The sequence below is a fragment of the Monodelphis domestica genome, chromosome 1, assembly GCF_027887165.1.
Source record: "Monodelphis domestica isolate mMonDom1 chromosome 1, mMonDom1.pri, whole genome shotgun sequence".
Classification (NCBI taxonomy): domain Eukaryota; kingdom Metazoa; phylum Chordata; class Mammalia; order Didelphimorphia; family Didelphidae; genus Monodelphis; species Monodelphis domestica.
The window spans coordinates 293341782-293360161 of record NC_077227.1 but is presented as its reverse complement, the minus strand read 5'-3'; the positions used below and the strand labels follow the sequence as shown (position 1 = coordinate 293360161).

The window sequence follows — 18380 nt, the reverse complement described above, 5'->3', positions numbered from 1 at the left end:
CCAATTATATGGCAATAAATACACCAATTTAGGAGAAATGGATGAATATATACAAAAATACAAACTGCCTAGACTAACAGAAGAGGAAATAGAATTCTTAAATACTCCCATATCAGAAATTGAAATCCATCAAGCCATCAAAGAACTTCCTAAGAAAAAATCCCCAGGGCCTGATGGATTCACCTGTGAATTCTATCAAACATTCAGAGAACAGTTAATCCCAATACTATACAAACTATTTGACATAATAAGCAAAGAGGGAGTTCTACCAAACTCCTTTTACGACACAAACATGGTACTGATTCCAAAACCAGGCAGGTCAAAAACAGAGAAAGAAAACTATAGGCCAATCTCCCTAATGAATATAGATGCAAAAATCTTAAATAGGATACTAGCAAAAAGACTCCAGCAAGTGATCAGAAGGATCATTCACCATGATCAAGTAGGATTCATACCAGGGATGCAGGGCTGGTTCAACATTAGGAAAACCATCCACATAATTGACCACATCAACAAGCAAACTAGCAAGAACCACATGATTATTTCAATAGATGCAGAAAAAGCCTTTGATAAAATACAACACCCATTCCTATTAAAAACACTAGAAAGCATAGGAATAGAAGGGTCATTCCTAAAAATAATAAACAGTATATATCTAAAACCAACAGCTAATATCATCTGCAATGGGGATAAACTAGATGCATTCCCAATAAGATCAGGAGTGAAACAAGGATGCCCATTATCACCTCTACTATTTGACATTGTACTAGAAACACTAGCAGTAGCAATTAGAGAAGATAAAGGAATTGAAGGCATCAAAATAGGCAAGGAGGAGACCAAGTTATCACTCTTTGCGGATGACATGATGGTCTACTTAAAGAATCCTAGAGATTCAACCAAAAAGCTAATTGAAATAATCAACAACTTTAGCAAAGTTGCAGGATACAAAATAAACCCACATAAATCATCAGCTTTTCTATATATCTCCAACACAGCTCAGCAGCAAGAACTAGAAAGAGAAATCCCATTCAAAATCACCTTAGACAAAATAAAATACCTAGGAATCTATCTCCCAAGACAAACACAGGAACTATATGAACACAACTACAAAACACTCGCCACACAACTAAAACTAGACTTGAACAAATGGAAAAACATTAACTGCTCATGGATAGGACGAGCCAATATAATAAAAATGACCATCCTACCCAAACTTATTTATCTATTTAGTGCCATACCCATTGAACTACCAAAATACTTCTTCACTGATTTAGGAAAAACCATAACAAAGTTCATTTGGAAGAACAAAAGATCAAGGATATCCAGGGAAATAATGAAAAAAAACACATATGATGGGGGCCTTGCAGTCCCTGACCTAAAACTATATTACAAAGCAGCAGTCATCAAAACAATTTGGTACTGGCTAAGAAACAGAAAGGAAGATCAGTGGAATAGACTGGGGGAAAGCGACCTCAGCAAGACAGTATACGATAAACCCAAAGATCCCAGCTTTTGGGACAAAAATCCACTATTCGATAAAAACTGCTGGGAAAATTGGAAGACAGTGTGGGAGAGACTAGGAATAGATCAACACCTCACACCCTACACCAAGATAAATTCAAAATGGGTGAGTGACTTAAACATAAAGAAGGAAACCATAAGTAAATTGGGTAAACACAGAATAGTATACATGTCAGACCTTTGGGAGGGGAAAGGCTTTAAAACCAAGCAAGATATAGAAAGAATCACAAAATGTAAAATAAATAATTTTGACTACATCAAACTAAAAAGCTTTTGTACAAACAAAACCAATATAACTAAAATCAGAAGGGAAACAACAAATTGGGAAAAAATCTTCATAGAAACCTCTGACAAAGGTTTAATTACTCATATTTATAATGAGCTAAATCAATTGTACAAAAAATCAAGCCATTCTCCAATTGATAAATGGGCAAGGGAAATGGATAGGCAGTTCTCAGATAAAGAAATCAAAACTATTAACAAGCACATGAAGAAGTGTTCTACATCTCTTATAATCAGAGAGATGCAAATCAAAACAACTCTGAGGTATCACCTCACACCTAGCAGATTGGCTAACATAACAGCAAAGGAAAGTAATGAATGCTGGAGGGGATGTGGCAAAGTAGGGACATTAATTCATTGCTGGTGGAGTTGTGAATTGATCCAACCATTCTGGAGGGCAATTTGGAACTATGCCCAAAGGGCGACAAAAGAATATCTACCCTTTGACCCAGCCATAGCACTGCTGGGTCTGTACCCCAAAGAGATAATGGACACAAAGACTTGTACAAAAATATTCATAGCTGCGCTCTTTGTGGTGGCCCAAAACTGGAAAACGAGGGGATGCCCATCAATTGGGGAATGGCTGAACAAACTGTGGTATATGTTGGTGATGGAGTACTATTGTGCTAAAAGCAATAATAAAGTGGAGAAGTTCCATGGAGACTGGAACAACCTCCAGGAAGTGATGCAGAGCGAGAGGAGCAGAACCAGGAGAATATTGTACACAGAGACTAATACACTGTTGTATAATCGAACGTAATGGACTTCTCCATTAGTGGCGGTGTAATGTCCCTGAACAACTTTCAGGGATCCAGGAGAAAAAAACACCATTCATAAGCAAAGGATAAACTATGGGAGTGGAAACACCGAGAAAAAGCAACTGCCTGAATACAGAGGTTGAGGGGACATGACAGAGGATAGACTCTAAATGAACACTCTAATGCAAATACTATCAACAAAGCAATGGGTTCAAATCAAGAAAACATCTAATGCCCAGTGGACTTACGCGTCGGCTATGGGGGGTGGGGGGGAGGAAAAGAAAATGATCTATGTCTTTAACGAATAATGCTTGGAAATGATCAAATAAAATATATTAAAAAAAAAAGAAGAATAAGAAAAAAAAAGATCACATTGATATGAGATTAAGGGCAAAACAGGTATTGTATATGTTTGGCTAAGGCAACATGATCATGGGAATTGAGTAAACTGAGGAAATGGGAGATTAGGATGTTTGAGGGAGTATCATTATGTATGTTGCAGTACTCTAGTATGAGGGTGAGAGCTGTGGATGAAAGATTGTGAAATAGATCCTGAACTCACCGAGAAAAGGGGAATGTTCTAGAAGTCAACAGACAATAGCTGCTGGAACATGATGATGGGGAGTTAATCATAGAAGAATGAGTTTAAATGGATTTTCATTGTCTCCATATAGGTATAGTCTCAGATTTGAGCTTTTTTTTTTATTAATGGTGACAATTTTTTATTTTCTAGGACAGGAATTGTATTTTCACTTGTTTATAATATTGATTAAGTACAATGTTCACTTCTCCTGCAGATATTCAAGTATCCAGAATGCTCAAATGTATACAATATTTTAAATTTTTTCCCCAATTACATGTTGATATAACTTTCAATAATTATTTTCTGACATTTTGTGATTCATGCTCTCTCCTTCCCTCCCATCTCTTCCCCTCATCCATGATGGCAGGTACTATGATATAGTATGTACATGGGTTACTCTACAATATATATTTCGATGTTCATCATGTTGTGAAAGAAGACACATATCACTTATATTAGAAAAAAATTTATGGAGGAAATGAAGTGAAAAATGGCATGTTTCCATCTGCATGCAATTAGACCCCATCAGTTCCTTCTATGGCAATGGATAGCCTTTTTATCATGAGTCTCTTGCAGTTGTCCTGAATCCTTGTGCATTACTGATAAGCCATTTCAAATTAATGTTGTTATCACATAATGGTCAATGTCTTTTTTGTTTAGAAACTTTTGTCATTGGCAGTGTTGAACTTGTTTTCCCTAATCGTGCTCTTATCTATAGCAGAGACATTAAGGATGCCATTTGCATCAATGTCAAATGTAACTTCAATCTGAGGAAAATTGCTGGGGCAAGAGGTATTCCTATAAACTCTAACTTGTCAGACAGGTTGTTATCCTTTGTCATTGCTTTTCAACTTAATAAATCTGAATAAGTAATGATTGTCAGAGTAGGTGGTAAAGGTGAATCTGCTTGATGCGGATGGTATTATCACATATAATTAGAATTGTTATAACTCAACTAGCAAATTCAGTTCTAAGGGAAAGAGGAGTGACATCCAACAGAAGCAAGTCCTGAATATTTCTCTCTAGATAAGATGGCAACTTGGACAGCACCACAGGCAACAGTCTCATCAGGATGAATACTTTTGTTGAGCTCCTAGAAGTCCTGCAGAAGATTCTGGATTTGGGGGAATGATCCATCAAGAAGATGTTATGAATCTGTGATTTATCTAATTTGGCATCCCTTAAGGCCTTTTCCACAGCATCCAGTGTGCAGCTAAAGAGGTCACCATTCAGCTCCTTAAAATGAGCCCAGTTGATAGAGGTTTAGAAGTCAATACCTTCATATAGGGAGTCAATCTCAAAACTTGCCCAAGTACTAGAAGAGAGGGTGTACTCTGCAAAGTCACAAGCAGTACATGGAAGGTAGATATCCCTCTTGTTCTCACTGATGTCCTTCTTGAGCTTTTGACCATGAGGTTGTTAAAGTCCGCCCTACCCAAGTAGATGTTCCCAGCTGTGGACTTGACTTCAGTAGTAAGAATGGAGACATCTAAGGTACACACCCTCAAGGTAAAAAAATCAATACATTTACTTTTTTGTACAAGTCATAAGTGAAAGCAAAAGCAGCTGGCTAATAAATGATTCAGAGCACATAGAGACCAGTGATGTTTCCAGTATCCTTGGTGGCTAGTAGTTTGGTCCTGTGGTACTGTGACAACATTTGTGACAGTCTTCCCAAGGTAAGATTCAGCAATTTCTTTCATTTAGGTCAAAACCATAGAAGATACTTCTGGATAGAAATTTTGGTCTCCTCTTTGTATTCCACTTGGACCTTAGGCCTGCTTGTATCATTCACCATCATGAAAGGCCAATACTTCATGTATGACTGTATCATCAAATCTGTGACCAATTGGACATTTGGTATCAAAGACTATGATGGTTGGGTTCATTAAAATCTGATTCTTTGAAATGTAAAATCAATAATTTTGATTATATCAAATTAAAAATTTGTTAAAATTAAATTAAAATTTGTTAAGATTAAAAAGTTTTTGTACAAACAAAACTAATGCATCCAAAATTAGAAGGGAAGTAACAAATTGGGAAACAATCTTCATAACAAAAACCTCTGACAAAGGTCTAATTACTGAAATTTATAAAGAACTAAACCAATTGAGCAAAAAATCAAGTCATTCTCCAATTGAAAAATGGGCAAGGGACATGAATAGGCAATTTTTAGTCAAAGAAATCAAAACTATTAATAAACACATGAAAAAGTGTTCCAAATATCTTATAATCAGAGAGATGCAAATCAAAACAACTCTGAGGTATCACCTCACACCTAGCAGATTGGCCAACATGACAGCAAAGGAAAGTAATGAATGCTGGAGGGGATGTGGCAAAGTTGGGACATTAATTCATTGCTGGTGGAGCTGTGAATTGATCCAACCATACGGGAAGGCAATTTGGAACTATGCCCAAAGTGCGCTAAAAGACTGGGGTTTGTACCCCAAAGAGATAATAAGGAAAAAGACTTGTACAAGAATATTCAAAGCTGTGCTCTTTGTGGTGGCAAAAAATTGAAAAATGAGGGGATACCCTTCAATTGGGGAATGTCTGAACAAATTGTGGTATATGTTGGTGATGGAATACTATTGTGCTAAAAGGAATACTAAAGTGGAGGAATTCCATGGGGACTGGAACAACCTCCAGGATGCAGAGCATAAGGAGCAGAACCAGGAGAACATTGTACACATTGACTGATACACAGTGGTACAGTCGAATGTAATGGACTTCTCCATTAGTAGCAATGCAGTGATTCTGAACAACTTGGAGGAATCTACGAGGAAAACCACTATCCACATTCAGAGGAAAAACTGTGGGAGTAGAAACACAGAAGAAAAACAACTGCTTGACTACTTGGGTCGAGGGGATATGTTTGGGGATGTAGACTCTAAATGAATATCCTAATGCAAACACCAACAACACAGAAATAGGTTCTGATCAAGGACACATGGAATACCCAATGAAATTGCGCATCGGCTGTGGAAAGGGTGGGTGGAGAGGAGGGAGGGAAATAATGTGATTATTGTAGCCAGGGAATAATGGTCTAAATTTACTAAGTAAATTAATTCAAATTAAAGAAAAATTTGATTGTTTGAGGCACCAATGATTAAACTTTCTGTGTCCAAGAAGACAACATAAGTAGGTGTGGTCTTGTTTCGTTGGTTATTGGCAATGACTTCCACTTTCCTATAATGGAAGACTCCCACACAGGAGTAAATGGTGCCAAGATGAATGTCAACTGTGGGTCCCTTTAGACCCACATGTTTGCTGGGCATCAGAGATCATATCTAACTGCTGTGGAGCAAGAAAGGTTACTGTAATATAGTGTAGACCCATGCTGGAGCATTTTGAAGACCTTATGCAGTTCAGGTGAAGGCAAATGGTATTATTTTCTTTTCCCAAGGCAAAAGGCTAGGCTAGAGAATGAAAATGTCTTTTCTCTTATTCCCTGGAAGAAAATAGTCTGATGCTTAATGGAATGGTATTTCTTCTCTTTTAGCAAAAGGCAGAAGATTTAGCCTAATGTAATGGTAGCCTCTCTTTTTACTCCAAAGGAAGGAAATTGGTGTATGTTGGATGTCCAGGATATGATAGAATGGTGTTTCACCCCCTTCCTGAAGAAGGTTGGAGACCAGAGGTAATAGAATATGTTTTCTTCTTTTCTCAGAAAGAGAAAAATTGGTGCTCAATGGAATGGTGCTTCTCTTTTTTTTCTCTGGAAGGCACAAAACCTGGTGTAATGGAATGGTGTCTTTTTCTCTTATCCCAAAGGCAGGAGGCTGGTGACTGATGGTAATAACCTCGGTAAGGAATAATTAAGTATTTGAGATAGCTCATTTTGAGTGGAGAATAGATAAAACCTGTAGTAGCAGATTGGATGGGGAAGGAGGTGTTGAAGATCAGTTTGAAGAAAATTTAGAGGGCATTTAGGCCAAAGCTCTTATTTTATAAAGAAACTGAAGTTCTGAGAGAAAAGTGAGTAGTCCAAGTTTACCCTCGTAGTACAGAGTAGATGCAAGAACTGAATACAGATCTTTTGATTCTAAGCCACTACTCATCATCCCCTTGTACTGTTCCCAATTATAAGTAACTGAAGGATGTGCATACTTTTGATAGAAAAAGGGAATTTAAGAAGTTGTTTTTAAGGAGAACACTGCAATTTCCACTATGGACATGTTGCATGTGAGATACAAGTTAAGACAGAAATGTCCAATAAGCAGTTGGGAATTCAGTTGTGGGGATCAGAAGACAGATGATCAGGAGACAGATGAGAGGTATTTAGACTTGGAAATCATCTGTGTGGGAAAATTAATTCAACTCATGGAATCAGATGAGATTATTGACTCTAAAAAGAGGGAACAGAATAAGGTCTGGGATTATAAACCATTAAAAGAAACTGATGATCATCCACAAAGGAGAAAGAAAATAATTGTGCCCGGAAAATTTGTAGAGGAGAGAGTATTCAGGCATGAGAATGAGGACATTATCTATTGAGAAGCATTTATTCAGTGCCTACTATGTACTTAATGGAATTTTTAAAAAAGAGAAATTAAAAGTCTGTGCTTTCAAGGAATTTACATTCTATTGGAGAGACAATGTGTGTGTATGTACATACGTACTATATGTAAATACAAAATGCACATGAAATGAAAAATAATGGGAGAGGGGAAATCAGCAGCTGCTAGAATCAGGAAAGGCTTCATTTAAAGGTATTACTTGAGATGAGCTTTGAAGGAAACAAATAATTTCAAGAGGCAGCGGTGAGGAGGAAGTACATTCCATTGGATGACAGCATATGTGTAAAAGCAACAAAATGGAATATGGAATGTCATATGTGGAAAACAGCAAGATGAAGTAGGCTCAAAGAAGGAGGGTAATGAATAACATACAATAATCTTGAAGAAAAAGGTAGGAGACAGAATGTGAATGGATTTGTTATTAAGGCAATTAGCTAGGTGGTATAAGAAGATGGCCCAGAGTCAGGAAAATTTGAATTTCAATCTGGTCTCAGTTACTTACTAGCTGTATGACTGAGCAAGTTACCTTTTTTACTTTCCTTTCTTCTTATGTCAGACAAAGGAATTTATCTTGATGACAAAGCAGGGGGGAGGCATGGGATTTTTCTGAGCAGGGAAATGAGTTGGCCTTTCAGAGGGGGTGGGGGAAGAGTTAGGGAAAGAACACGATTCTTGTAACCATGGGAAAATATTCTAAATTGACTAGTTAAATAAAAAAAAATTTTTTTAAAGATAAAAGCCAGGAAAGTACAATATTAGAATCAAGTCATTAAAGTGAATACTTGTTAAAAAAAAAATCACTTTGGCCGTTCAGTTAAAAATGGAAATGTGGAAAGAATTATTTCTCATAAGTCCTTAAGAAGTATACTAGATCATTGCATTGCTACTAGTAGCAAAGTCTATTACATTGGATAGTTACGCAATGTTTCACTTTTTGTGTACAATGTTCTCCTGGTTCTGCACATTTCACTCTGCATCAGTTCATGGAGGTTCTTTCAGCCTTCGGGGGCAGCTACGGGTAGCTCAGTGGATTGAGAGCCAGGCCTAGATATGGGAGGTCCTGGGTTCAAATCTGACCTCAGACACTTCCTAGCTGTGTGACCCTGGGCAAGTCACTTAACCTCCATTGCCCCCTTACCACTCTTCTGCCTTGGAGCCAATTCACAGTATTGACTCCAAGATGGAAGGTAAGGGTTTAAAAAAAACATGGTTAGGAAAGATGAAAGATTTGAGGCAGTGAGAGCAATTAGAAGTTACTGCAATAGTCCAAGCAAGAGAAGATAAAGAGATTAAAAAAAGTGATGATTGTGAACAGGAAGAAGGGTTTGGATGTGACATATAATATATTGTAGGGGTACTATTATCTTTCTCTACAATTGATTTCACCCTTTTATTTTTGTACTTACTGTGACTGTCAATTACTCCTCATTTTGTTTTTAGGTTACTACCCCTGCACTGGTTACACTCTTTTCCCTACACTCTGACACCTTGATGAAAGTCCAATTCTTCACTATCCTCTTGCACATTGCAATCTCTTGCCTCTTATCCTACTACCAACCACGCCTTGACAAAACCCAATCTTGGATTACTCTCACCATTTTCCTCCTTTACTCCTAGTCACATGAAGCTGAAAAGAACTGGAAGAAATAATTTGATTGAGAAAAATACAAATTTAAGTTAATATGTTACCTAATTTCAAATGGGTCTTTTACTATAGCAGACATTCTCTTATATCTCTGAATCACTTACTATCCTACTTACCATAGCAACTATTCTAAACTTCTTCATCATCCCCAAACCCAAATTTCATACCTCTTCCACCTTGGTTAAGGACTTCACATTGTACTTCACTGATAAAATTAAGGTTATTATCTTCTTCTCTTTTCATATGCTCAGAAATCTTCCACTATCTACTGACATACAAATGTTTTCCTCATCCTTAAAAAAAACCCTTACTTGACCCAACCATCTCCACTATCATCTTCTTTTCTCTCCTTCTTGTTAAACTTGAGAAAGTCCTCAAAAAGAGCTTCATCTCCTCTCATTCTCTTCTAAATTCCATTGTAGCAATTTGGCTACTCACTGCATTGAAACTGCTCTCTCCTAAGTTACCACTGACAAATTCAATGGCCTTTGCTCAACTCTCATTCTTCTCAACCCCTATCTTTGACAATATTTATCACCCTTTCTGCTTGGATATTCTCTCCTCAACTGTGAAATTTATCAGCATTCCATTACTCATGCTTCCTGACTTCTCTAAACTATTTGATACTCCTGATCTCCAGTCCCATGTTACCTGTTTCTAAGTGAACAATCCAGAGACACCTTAAACTCAAAAAACATTAAACTCTTTAAACCCACCCCACTTGCAAACATTCTTCTTGGTCTAAAGAGAACTCCTGATCTTTCAGTCACTCAGGTTTAAAACTTTGGTGCCATCTTCAATTCCCTACCCTCAATTCATTGAACATATCAAAAAAACTGTTAAATCTTCCTGATTCTAACAAGGCAGTCAACCAACAAGTATTTCTATTTAAGTATAAATGACATGGCTAAGTGTTAGGATATAAAGAAAGATTTTCAGGGAACTCTAATTTTAGACAACATGTAAATTACATAAACACACTAACATGACACTAATTAGAAAATAATCACAGAGGAAGGGGGGAGAGGGAGAGAGCAGAGATAGGATAGATTCTTTCCATAAGGTAGAATTTCAGCCAAGCCTTGAAGGTGAGAAATCAGAGCATTCTGGGCAGAGAAAACAGTCAGTGAAAAGGCATGGAATCAAGAAATAACCATGCTATTTGAGGAAAAACAGAGAGGTCAAGAAGAGAGAATGATACATTTTCTCAGTTCTTCTTTGGTCCAATTTTGATTATTATAATTACACATCAGTTTCTTTTTGTTTTTTTTTTCCTTTCCATTGTTGACATTATATAATATTTTTTACTATGTTTTGCTTAACCGATTCTTTGTCAGTTTACATAAGATTTCTCAGCTAATGTCCATAGGCAAAGAAGTAGTAAATTCATATGCATATAGAGTATATGGGAGAGCTGGTATTCCAAGTGCTTTATGTGAGTGAGCTGAGGAACAACTGAGCTGGTTGGCTAGCCATTGGGGATCTAGGACAGTATTTTAGGGAAGGACACCTTACCTTATTACAAGTAGGGGTGATACACAGGATATTTTACTTCTTTATTCAAAGGCACACTATCCCTTACACACAAATGTCTATAAATGGGTAGATAAGACCAAGTTACAGAGGACAGCTTTTGTTAGCCTAAGCACCAAAAACCTTGCTTCTGGGTGATTGCCTCTATTCAAGTGACAAAAAGATATGACCACTAGGAAAGCGTCTGTGTGTATGGTAATAGTGATGTTCATATGAGAACAAGAGGAAATACAAGACTGAGCACTGGCAAAAAGATGTTAATTGAGGACTGGGTGGTAGCATGATATAATAAGAAGAACAATGGATTTGGAATCAGAAGACCAGAGTTCCATCACCTAGTTTTGCTACTGATAGCCTGTGAGATTTAGGTTAAGTGACTTGGCCAATTGTGGCCTCAATTTATTTATTTATTTATTTATTTATTTATAAATTGAAGAAGTAGACTCCATGATCAGTAAGGCTCCTTCCACTTCTAAATCCTAAGATCCTAGAATGCTAGGAAAGAATGATCAATTCATTAGAATAATAAACTATCCTTTCCATGTGTGGCTTATAGAGACTTCCAAAGTGAAAAGACATTTAATGCTCAGGTTGTAAGTATCATTGGCAAAGAACAATTGAAGAGTTTTTTGGCCTTTGTGCTATTCAAAGTTATTAGTTGCTGAATATAAAGCATGTGTTGTTTTCCTTCAAAAGGATATGCTAAATAACAATAATTTTAAGTTGTCTTCAAGTTTTTATAAAAAAGATTTTTGGGAAAAATTGCAGTCCCCATTTGAAATAATGTACTGTGAGCCTAGAAAGCAGTGATGAATAGTATTCTCTTTTAGATAGTTTAGTCTTTTTTCTTTTGCTTGGGATTTTCATACCTCTATAAAATGTAATTCAATTGGCTATATCTAGTTACCTATAAATCATTTATGGTATGTATAGCCACCTAGAACATTATACAAAAGAAAAGGAGTCACAGAGTGGAGAGAGCCAGAATTAAGTCAGGGAGAACTAGGTTCAAGGTTAACCTCTGACATATACATGTCTATCTATCCAACTGAATGGTATAATCTGGAAAATGTCTTCAAACAATTTAGTTTTTCTTATGTGAATGGTCAAACAAACTTTTCTGCCTGGTTTATATGTTTTGTCAAGGAAGTTGAGGCCTGATGCAATAAGCAAAATTTTTATGTTCAAAAAAGAGCATCCAATGGGACCTTATTATTAATGAGAAATTCTTTTTCAATTATAAAATAACTTATTTATTTTATATGTAAAACATAAAATAAAATGCATATGCACTAGAATTCTTCTATGACAACAGGAAATATCTTCTGGTGGTAAATATTCATCTCTTTTTTTTTTTGCCTTACTGATATTTATAATCATTGGGTAGCTGAAAGAATTTGCCTTTGCTTTTATATAATTTTAGGATTTTGATGTAGAAAGGGAGATATTTTGTTAGAAGAAAGCCTTTCAGGCAATATTTTGCTCCACTAAATAAAAAGCTTTTTTATAATCAAAGAACAAAAGCACAGAAGGATTCTATATTCTATAGCTCTTGTAGAATTATATGATTATAAGGATATGACTGTGAAGTATCATATACAAAAGGCTTTTTCTCTACTAACAGAAAATTATTAAAATGGGCTAACATGAACAAGCTAGCATTTGTAGCCATTTTTTTGGTTCTTTCTTCTGTACTCATAAGGTCTAAGATTTTTTTTCCCATCATGTCTTTGGTATCTTCCATTCAGATACTTTGTGAATCCATTCCTTAATGCACTATAATTGTGTTATCTCCACCACAGATCCCATATATTTGGTCTAATCTGGCAGCTTTTCTCATCTTTGGTCTCTTTTATACCATTTCTACTTTCTCTTTAAGAACACATAACTCTGATAGTAATAGTCCAAAGGAGATGACTATTTTCCTTGAGGGTAAAAACAGAAAAAAAAATCTTTATCACACGAATCTGTACAGATTTTTTTCTACTTTTTTTTTTAATCTTTAAATGTCCTTGTATGACTTTGCTTGACTAGGTTTCCTACCAACCTTTTTTTTTTTTTAATCCTTACCTTCTGCCTGAGAATCAGTACTATGTATTTGTTCCAAGGCAGAAGAGCAGTAAGGGCTACGCAATAGGGGGTTAAGTGACTTGCCCAGGGTCATATAACTAGACAGGACTTCCCATCTCTAGAGGCTCTCAATCCAAGGAGCCACCCAGCTGGCCCCTATCTACCAAACTTTTTTGAAACTGGTGTAAACCTCAAAAAGAAATTTTGAGGTTTACACTGGTTTTTATCATGGAAATTATCTATTTAATACCAACATCCTATCAGTGTTGCCATATGGCTTAGAGATATGAAACATATCCGAGGAACCTGAAAATGAGTATCAAACAGAAAAAAATGGAGAAGTATGTGAGAAGACTTGAACATGCTACATCATCCAAAACAACTTTAAAGAAAAAGAAATATAATCAGGAAAATATATGATAGGGACAGAAGATAGGATGGTCATATGTTGAAGAATGACAGGATGGCAGATAGAGTGTTCCACTGGTATCCTTGTAATGTCCAGAGGAAGTAAGGAAGGCCTCCAAAATGTTGGGGTAGAGCTCTCATAAATTTACATGAAGAATAAAGTCACATAAAGATGAGAAAACACGAAGGTCACAATGTTAATCCCTGGAAGGAACCACCAAATTGATAAAATTACCGATCCATTTGAACATACCAACTCTTTTTGACTAGTTCAGGCTTAAATTTTTTCACTTCCAGGGAATATACTTTTCTAATTTTTTATTCTTCTAATTTTGTATTAATTTTTATCTGTGTTCTAATAAGTTAGTAGTCTGACTTTATACAGAAAATAATTTGGAATGATTCCATCATTAACAAGTTATTTCCCGTCAGTTAATATATAACCAATTTCATTTTTAGGTGATGATTTTTAGTTTGGCCATGTCCAATACTTGAGTCTCTTTTCTCAAAAAAGTATTTGCCAAGTAGAGATAGGAAGTTGAGTCTGTTTTTGGCTTGTTTTTAACTTGATACACATTCTCCCCAAATATTTCTCAATATTACCATTTATGTATTGAAGTTATCTACTACTGAAATATATAGACTAGCGTGGAAGGTTATTATCAAACTTTTTACAAAATCACAACCTCTCCATTAGCTGCAACCGATATTGTTGTACAAAGTGTTTTCATTTGACAATGGCCTTTTGGCAAGTACTTGTGAGCACTGTAATATGTGATGGCCAATGTTTCATGAAATGTTATTTCTGATTGTGATAAGGTGCACAATAAAATCAATTTGTCAACTCCTTTATTTGTCTAAGAAGATATTTCAGGCCATTTCTATAGCTACAAACTTTTTATTTTGGGGTGTGCGGGGGTGGAATACCTCCCCACCCAATATATCTAGTACAACAGCACACAGAGCCAATCAAAAAAAAATGGTCAGTTGAATGAAAAAAAATTACTTTGTAGTTTCTTAGAACACAAGATGATGGTGGGTAGAAATATTCCAGAAGCATTATCAGAGCAGACATAACCTAAACTCAGCCATTTTGCCATAAATAATCAAGTTGAACTGACTATATATTTTCAATTATTTCATTTCTCAGCTGCAATCCAATCATATTAAAAATGACACTTAAGAAACACATACTAAAATGAATAATATCAATTTTATATTTCTTTACATACCTTAAATTTTAAGGCAGGTGTTTGTGTTATAGTCGATGCCTTCAAACCTTGCAATCTTTCTTCTATTTCTTTCAACCTGTGAAATTACACATGAAGTACATTTTTAAAACTTCACAATTCTAATATAATACATTATATTTATAATTAATGAACAAAATAATCAGACTACAAGTAATACTTTATTTTCTAAGCATTTAAAAAAGACATTTGGTCTTACTATTCTATATAATTTCTTAACTTAAAAATTTATAGATCTATAAACAAACATTTAAAAAGTCATATTTTATTAAAAGCTTCCAAATAAAAACCTTTGCCAGTAAAGATGCTACACAGAGAAGCTAGAAATGTTGAGAATTTAGGGAATTATACATGAAAGTGTTTGAGGTTTATTTCCCCTCTATAAAATAGAAAGGCAGAGAAAGTAGGATGACAAATATATTTATTATAAATATAAGGAAATGGATATAACCTTTTAAAATACCTAAAATTCAATTAAAAGAGGGAATGCTATATAATCTTGAGGTCTAAGATTCATTGTCCTTACAATACTAATTTCAATTAAAGTTATCGTCTTGTAGGTCATTCTTAAAAGAGAATAATAACTACTATTAAAAGAGATATTTGTAAAGCATTTAGCACAGTGCCTGGCATATTGCTAAAGAAATTCTATTATTATTATTAATAGTAGTGGTAGTATTACTTTACCGCTGCTTAGTTAGATAGAGTTCATCCAGGAGATGTCGTTCTTCATAGCTCATCCACCGTTTATCAGGTAGCTCACCTTCCTTCTGCATCAGCTGTTCATAAAGTCGAACAGGATTCCAGCCGGTCATTATGTCATAAGTGATTACACATCCTAAGGAATGTGACACTATTGAGACTTTACCCCCCTTTTCTTCAAAGTCTGGATTCCGAGAACAGAAAAGTGAGTATAATCGATTCAGCTCTTGTTGAAGACCTTTAACTAGCTGTTTGAAATAAGAAAACAATCCTATGTTAGTTTTAACACTGGTTTTAACTTTTCTTTTTAATTTCAAGTATAATAAGAAAAAGATGAATAAACATCAAGAGCATAATGCAACCCAATTCCATAAGAGTAATGACAATTCTCCCTAAAATAAATTCAATTCTAAAGATAATTTTAAAAATTAAAAAGAAAAAATATGATAATTAAATGAGTTAAAATGATACCATGATTTATACTGTGGTATCAAAGCTGATATCCTTTAATACAAAGGAAAATAATAAAACTCAGAAATCAGAATCAGACTTTGAAGTACTAAAGCTTTTAAAAATAATTTCATTTGTATTCCAGTAATAATTTTACATTGCCTCTATTTATTATCAGAAAAACTCCCATATGCAACTCTAATTCTAATTTTTCCTTCTGCAACTTTAATCCCAATTTCAATTCCAATATTTACTAAATGTCCATTATGCACAAGATGCTATGCGACATGATGGGAATACAAAGACAAAAATGAAATTATTCCTGCCCTCAAGGAACTTGCATTCCATTTAAGAAATTCAAATTATATAACAAAAAGTTTTATAAAAGTTCATTGTTTCTAAGGAGCCCTTCCATGCCTATCACCTTGGTGAATATGACAGTAAAGGAAAATGATAAATGTAGGCGGGGATGTGGCAAAATTGGGACACTACTGCATTTTTGGTGGAGTTGTGAACTGCTCCAACTTTTCTGGAGGGCAATTTGGAACTATGCTCAAAGGGCTATAAAACTGTGCATACCTTTGGTCCTATAATACCATTATATAAATATTATATAAATAATTAGTATATATACTGAAGACATCATAAAAAAGGGGAAAGGACCTACTTGTTCAAAAATATTCATAGCAGCTCTTTTTGTGGTGGCAAAGAATTGAAAACTGAAAGGATGTCCATTAATTGGGGAATTGCTGAACAAACTGTGGTAAATGATGGTGATGAAATGCTAGTATGCTATAAGAAACAACGAGCAGGATGATTTCAGAAAAAGCTGTAAATATTTACATGAACTAATGCAGAGTGAAATAAGCAGAACCAGGAGAATACTGTACACACTGATAACAGTACTGTACAATGAACAACTGTAAAAGACTTAATTACTATCAACAATACAATGATCCAGGACAATTCTGAGGGACTTATGATAAAAAAATGCTATCCATTTCCAGAGAAAGAAGTGTTGGGAGTTCAATACAGATCAAAGCAAACTATTTTCCACATTAATTCATATTTTTCATTTGGGGGTTTTGGTTTTATATGAGTATTCTCTTGTAACAATGACCAACATGGAAGTATTCTTTAAATAACATTTGTATAACACAGATCAAATTGTATTTTTATTACATGTAATTGGGAAAATAAAATATCTTTGAAAATAAAAAAGGCTATTTAAAAAAGTAAAACAAAATAGTGTTAAAAGAAATAAAGTAAAGTGAATTGAGTTACTTGATGAGTTGGTAAAAAAAAAATTAGCCTTATTAATTCAAAAGCCTACCAAACTATTAGGTTTGGGAGTATGATCATGTGAAAAAAAGTTGCTTATTATTTCTGAGTAGAAAATTTTTTTAAACTGAAAGACTAACATTCTTTGATATATTATTCCTTTCAAAAGTCACTTTCAGATTTCTAATTTGATGGTGTAGGTCAGTGAGTGAACCTATGGCATGGGTGCTATGGTGAAAATCTATCACACCAATACAGTTTCCAAGCTATTATTAGGTTTACTGAGAGGTGGCCAGTCTTAAAATAAAGATGTACTCTGGTCAGTGTCAAGACCAAAGACCCCAAGCCTCATAAGATAGCCTTTTTTTATGTCAAGAAATCTGATGACATACATTCAAAGATTCTGTCCTTACCATAGGAAAACTGAATTTCCATGACTGGATTATAGATGAAGGTGTGGAAAGGAAATTCGGATCATCTAGGTTCCCTCACTTTACAGATTAAGAAGTTTAGACTGAGGGAGGTTAAAAAAAAAAGATATATCTAAAGTTACACAAGCCATGGGTATCAGGTAGGTCTGAACCCTTCTTCTCTGACTCTGGAGGTGTATACCACAGTGCCTCAAGTAAAATGAGTGTTCTATAAAAGGATCAGGTAATCATTGAAGGCAAGGGATTACATAATGTAAATATAGAATGGATCAAATTATAAGAGACAGGAGAGGTAAAATAAAGTGGTGGGGTTTACCCTTTGGTTATTTTATTTGGTTATTCTTAAACAAAGAAGTTTTTAAATAGTCCTAAATTCTCCGTATCATAATACAAGTTATTGCCATTCAATGATACTTTGCCCATTTATTTTATTCAAATTCTATTTCTCTTTGTTATTTCATCAATTCTCCAGGTAAAGTTTATGTCAAAATTTTGTCTATTTTTACTTTAAGCCTTATTCTGACCGATCTATTTCTACCTACTTGTCTTCCATATTTACCTTTCTAAACTTATTTCATGTAAATAAAAAAGCACCTCACTGTTATAGTTCAGTTTTTCTGCTTATGTTCCCTAAACTTGGCATTCTATAAACTATCTCTGAACCGTTGCACATATTCTCCAAGACTAATTCTTTCTCTCTTCCTCCCCCCTCCCTGTTTCTGTTTACTTTAATTTCAACAGAACATAAACTTAAGACAGGAGCTATTTTTTTTTGTCTTTGTAATATCAGTACTTAACACATAACAGGCATTTGGTTTACTGAATTGCATTCATTTTTATTATCTTCTTTAAAGAGAGAATTATGATAAAGAACTCTGGCCTTGTTCTCAATTTTAAGATCCAGTAATAGTACTACAGGATCAAACTTGAATTTTCCAGGTTGTCT

At 34.9% G+C, this 18380-nt stretch overlaps 1 protein-coding gene and 1 pseudogene across 4 annotated transcripts in view; both read right to left on the bottom strand.

Moving 5' to 3' along the window:
• DDHD1 (DDHD domain containing 1) overlaps nucleotides 1-18380 on the bottom strand; it is a 184916-nt gene that overhangs the window by 30783 nt on the left and 135753 nt on the right. For all 4 annotated transcript variants that reach the window (XM_007473240.3, XM_003339498.4, XM_007473239.3 and 1 more), the window contains 2 exons: nucleotides 15258-15520; nucleotides 14553-14628 (listed from right to left, as the gene is read on the bottom strand). In XM_007473240.3, coding sequence (XP_007473302.1) covers nucleotides 14553-14628; nucleotides 15258-15520 — 339 coding nt within the window. The remainder of the gene's footprint in view (nucleotides 1-14552; nucleotides 14629-15257; nucleotides 15521-18380) is intronic.
• Nucleotides 727-14540, bottom strand: LOC130456338 (heat shock cognate 71 kDa protein-like; annotated as a pseudogene).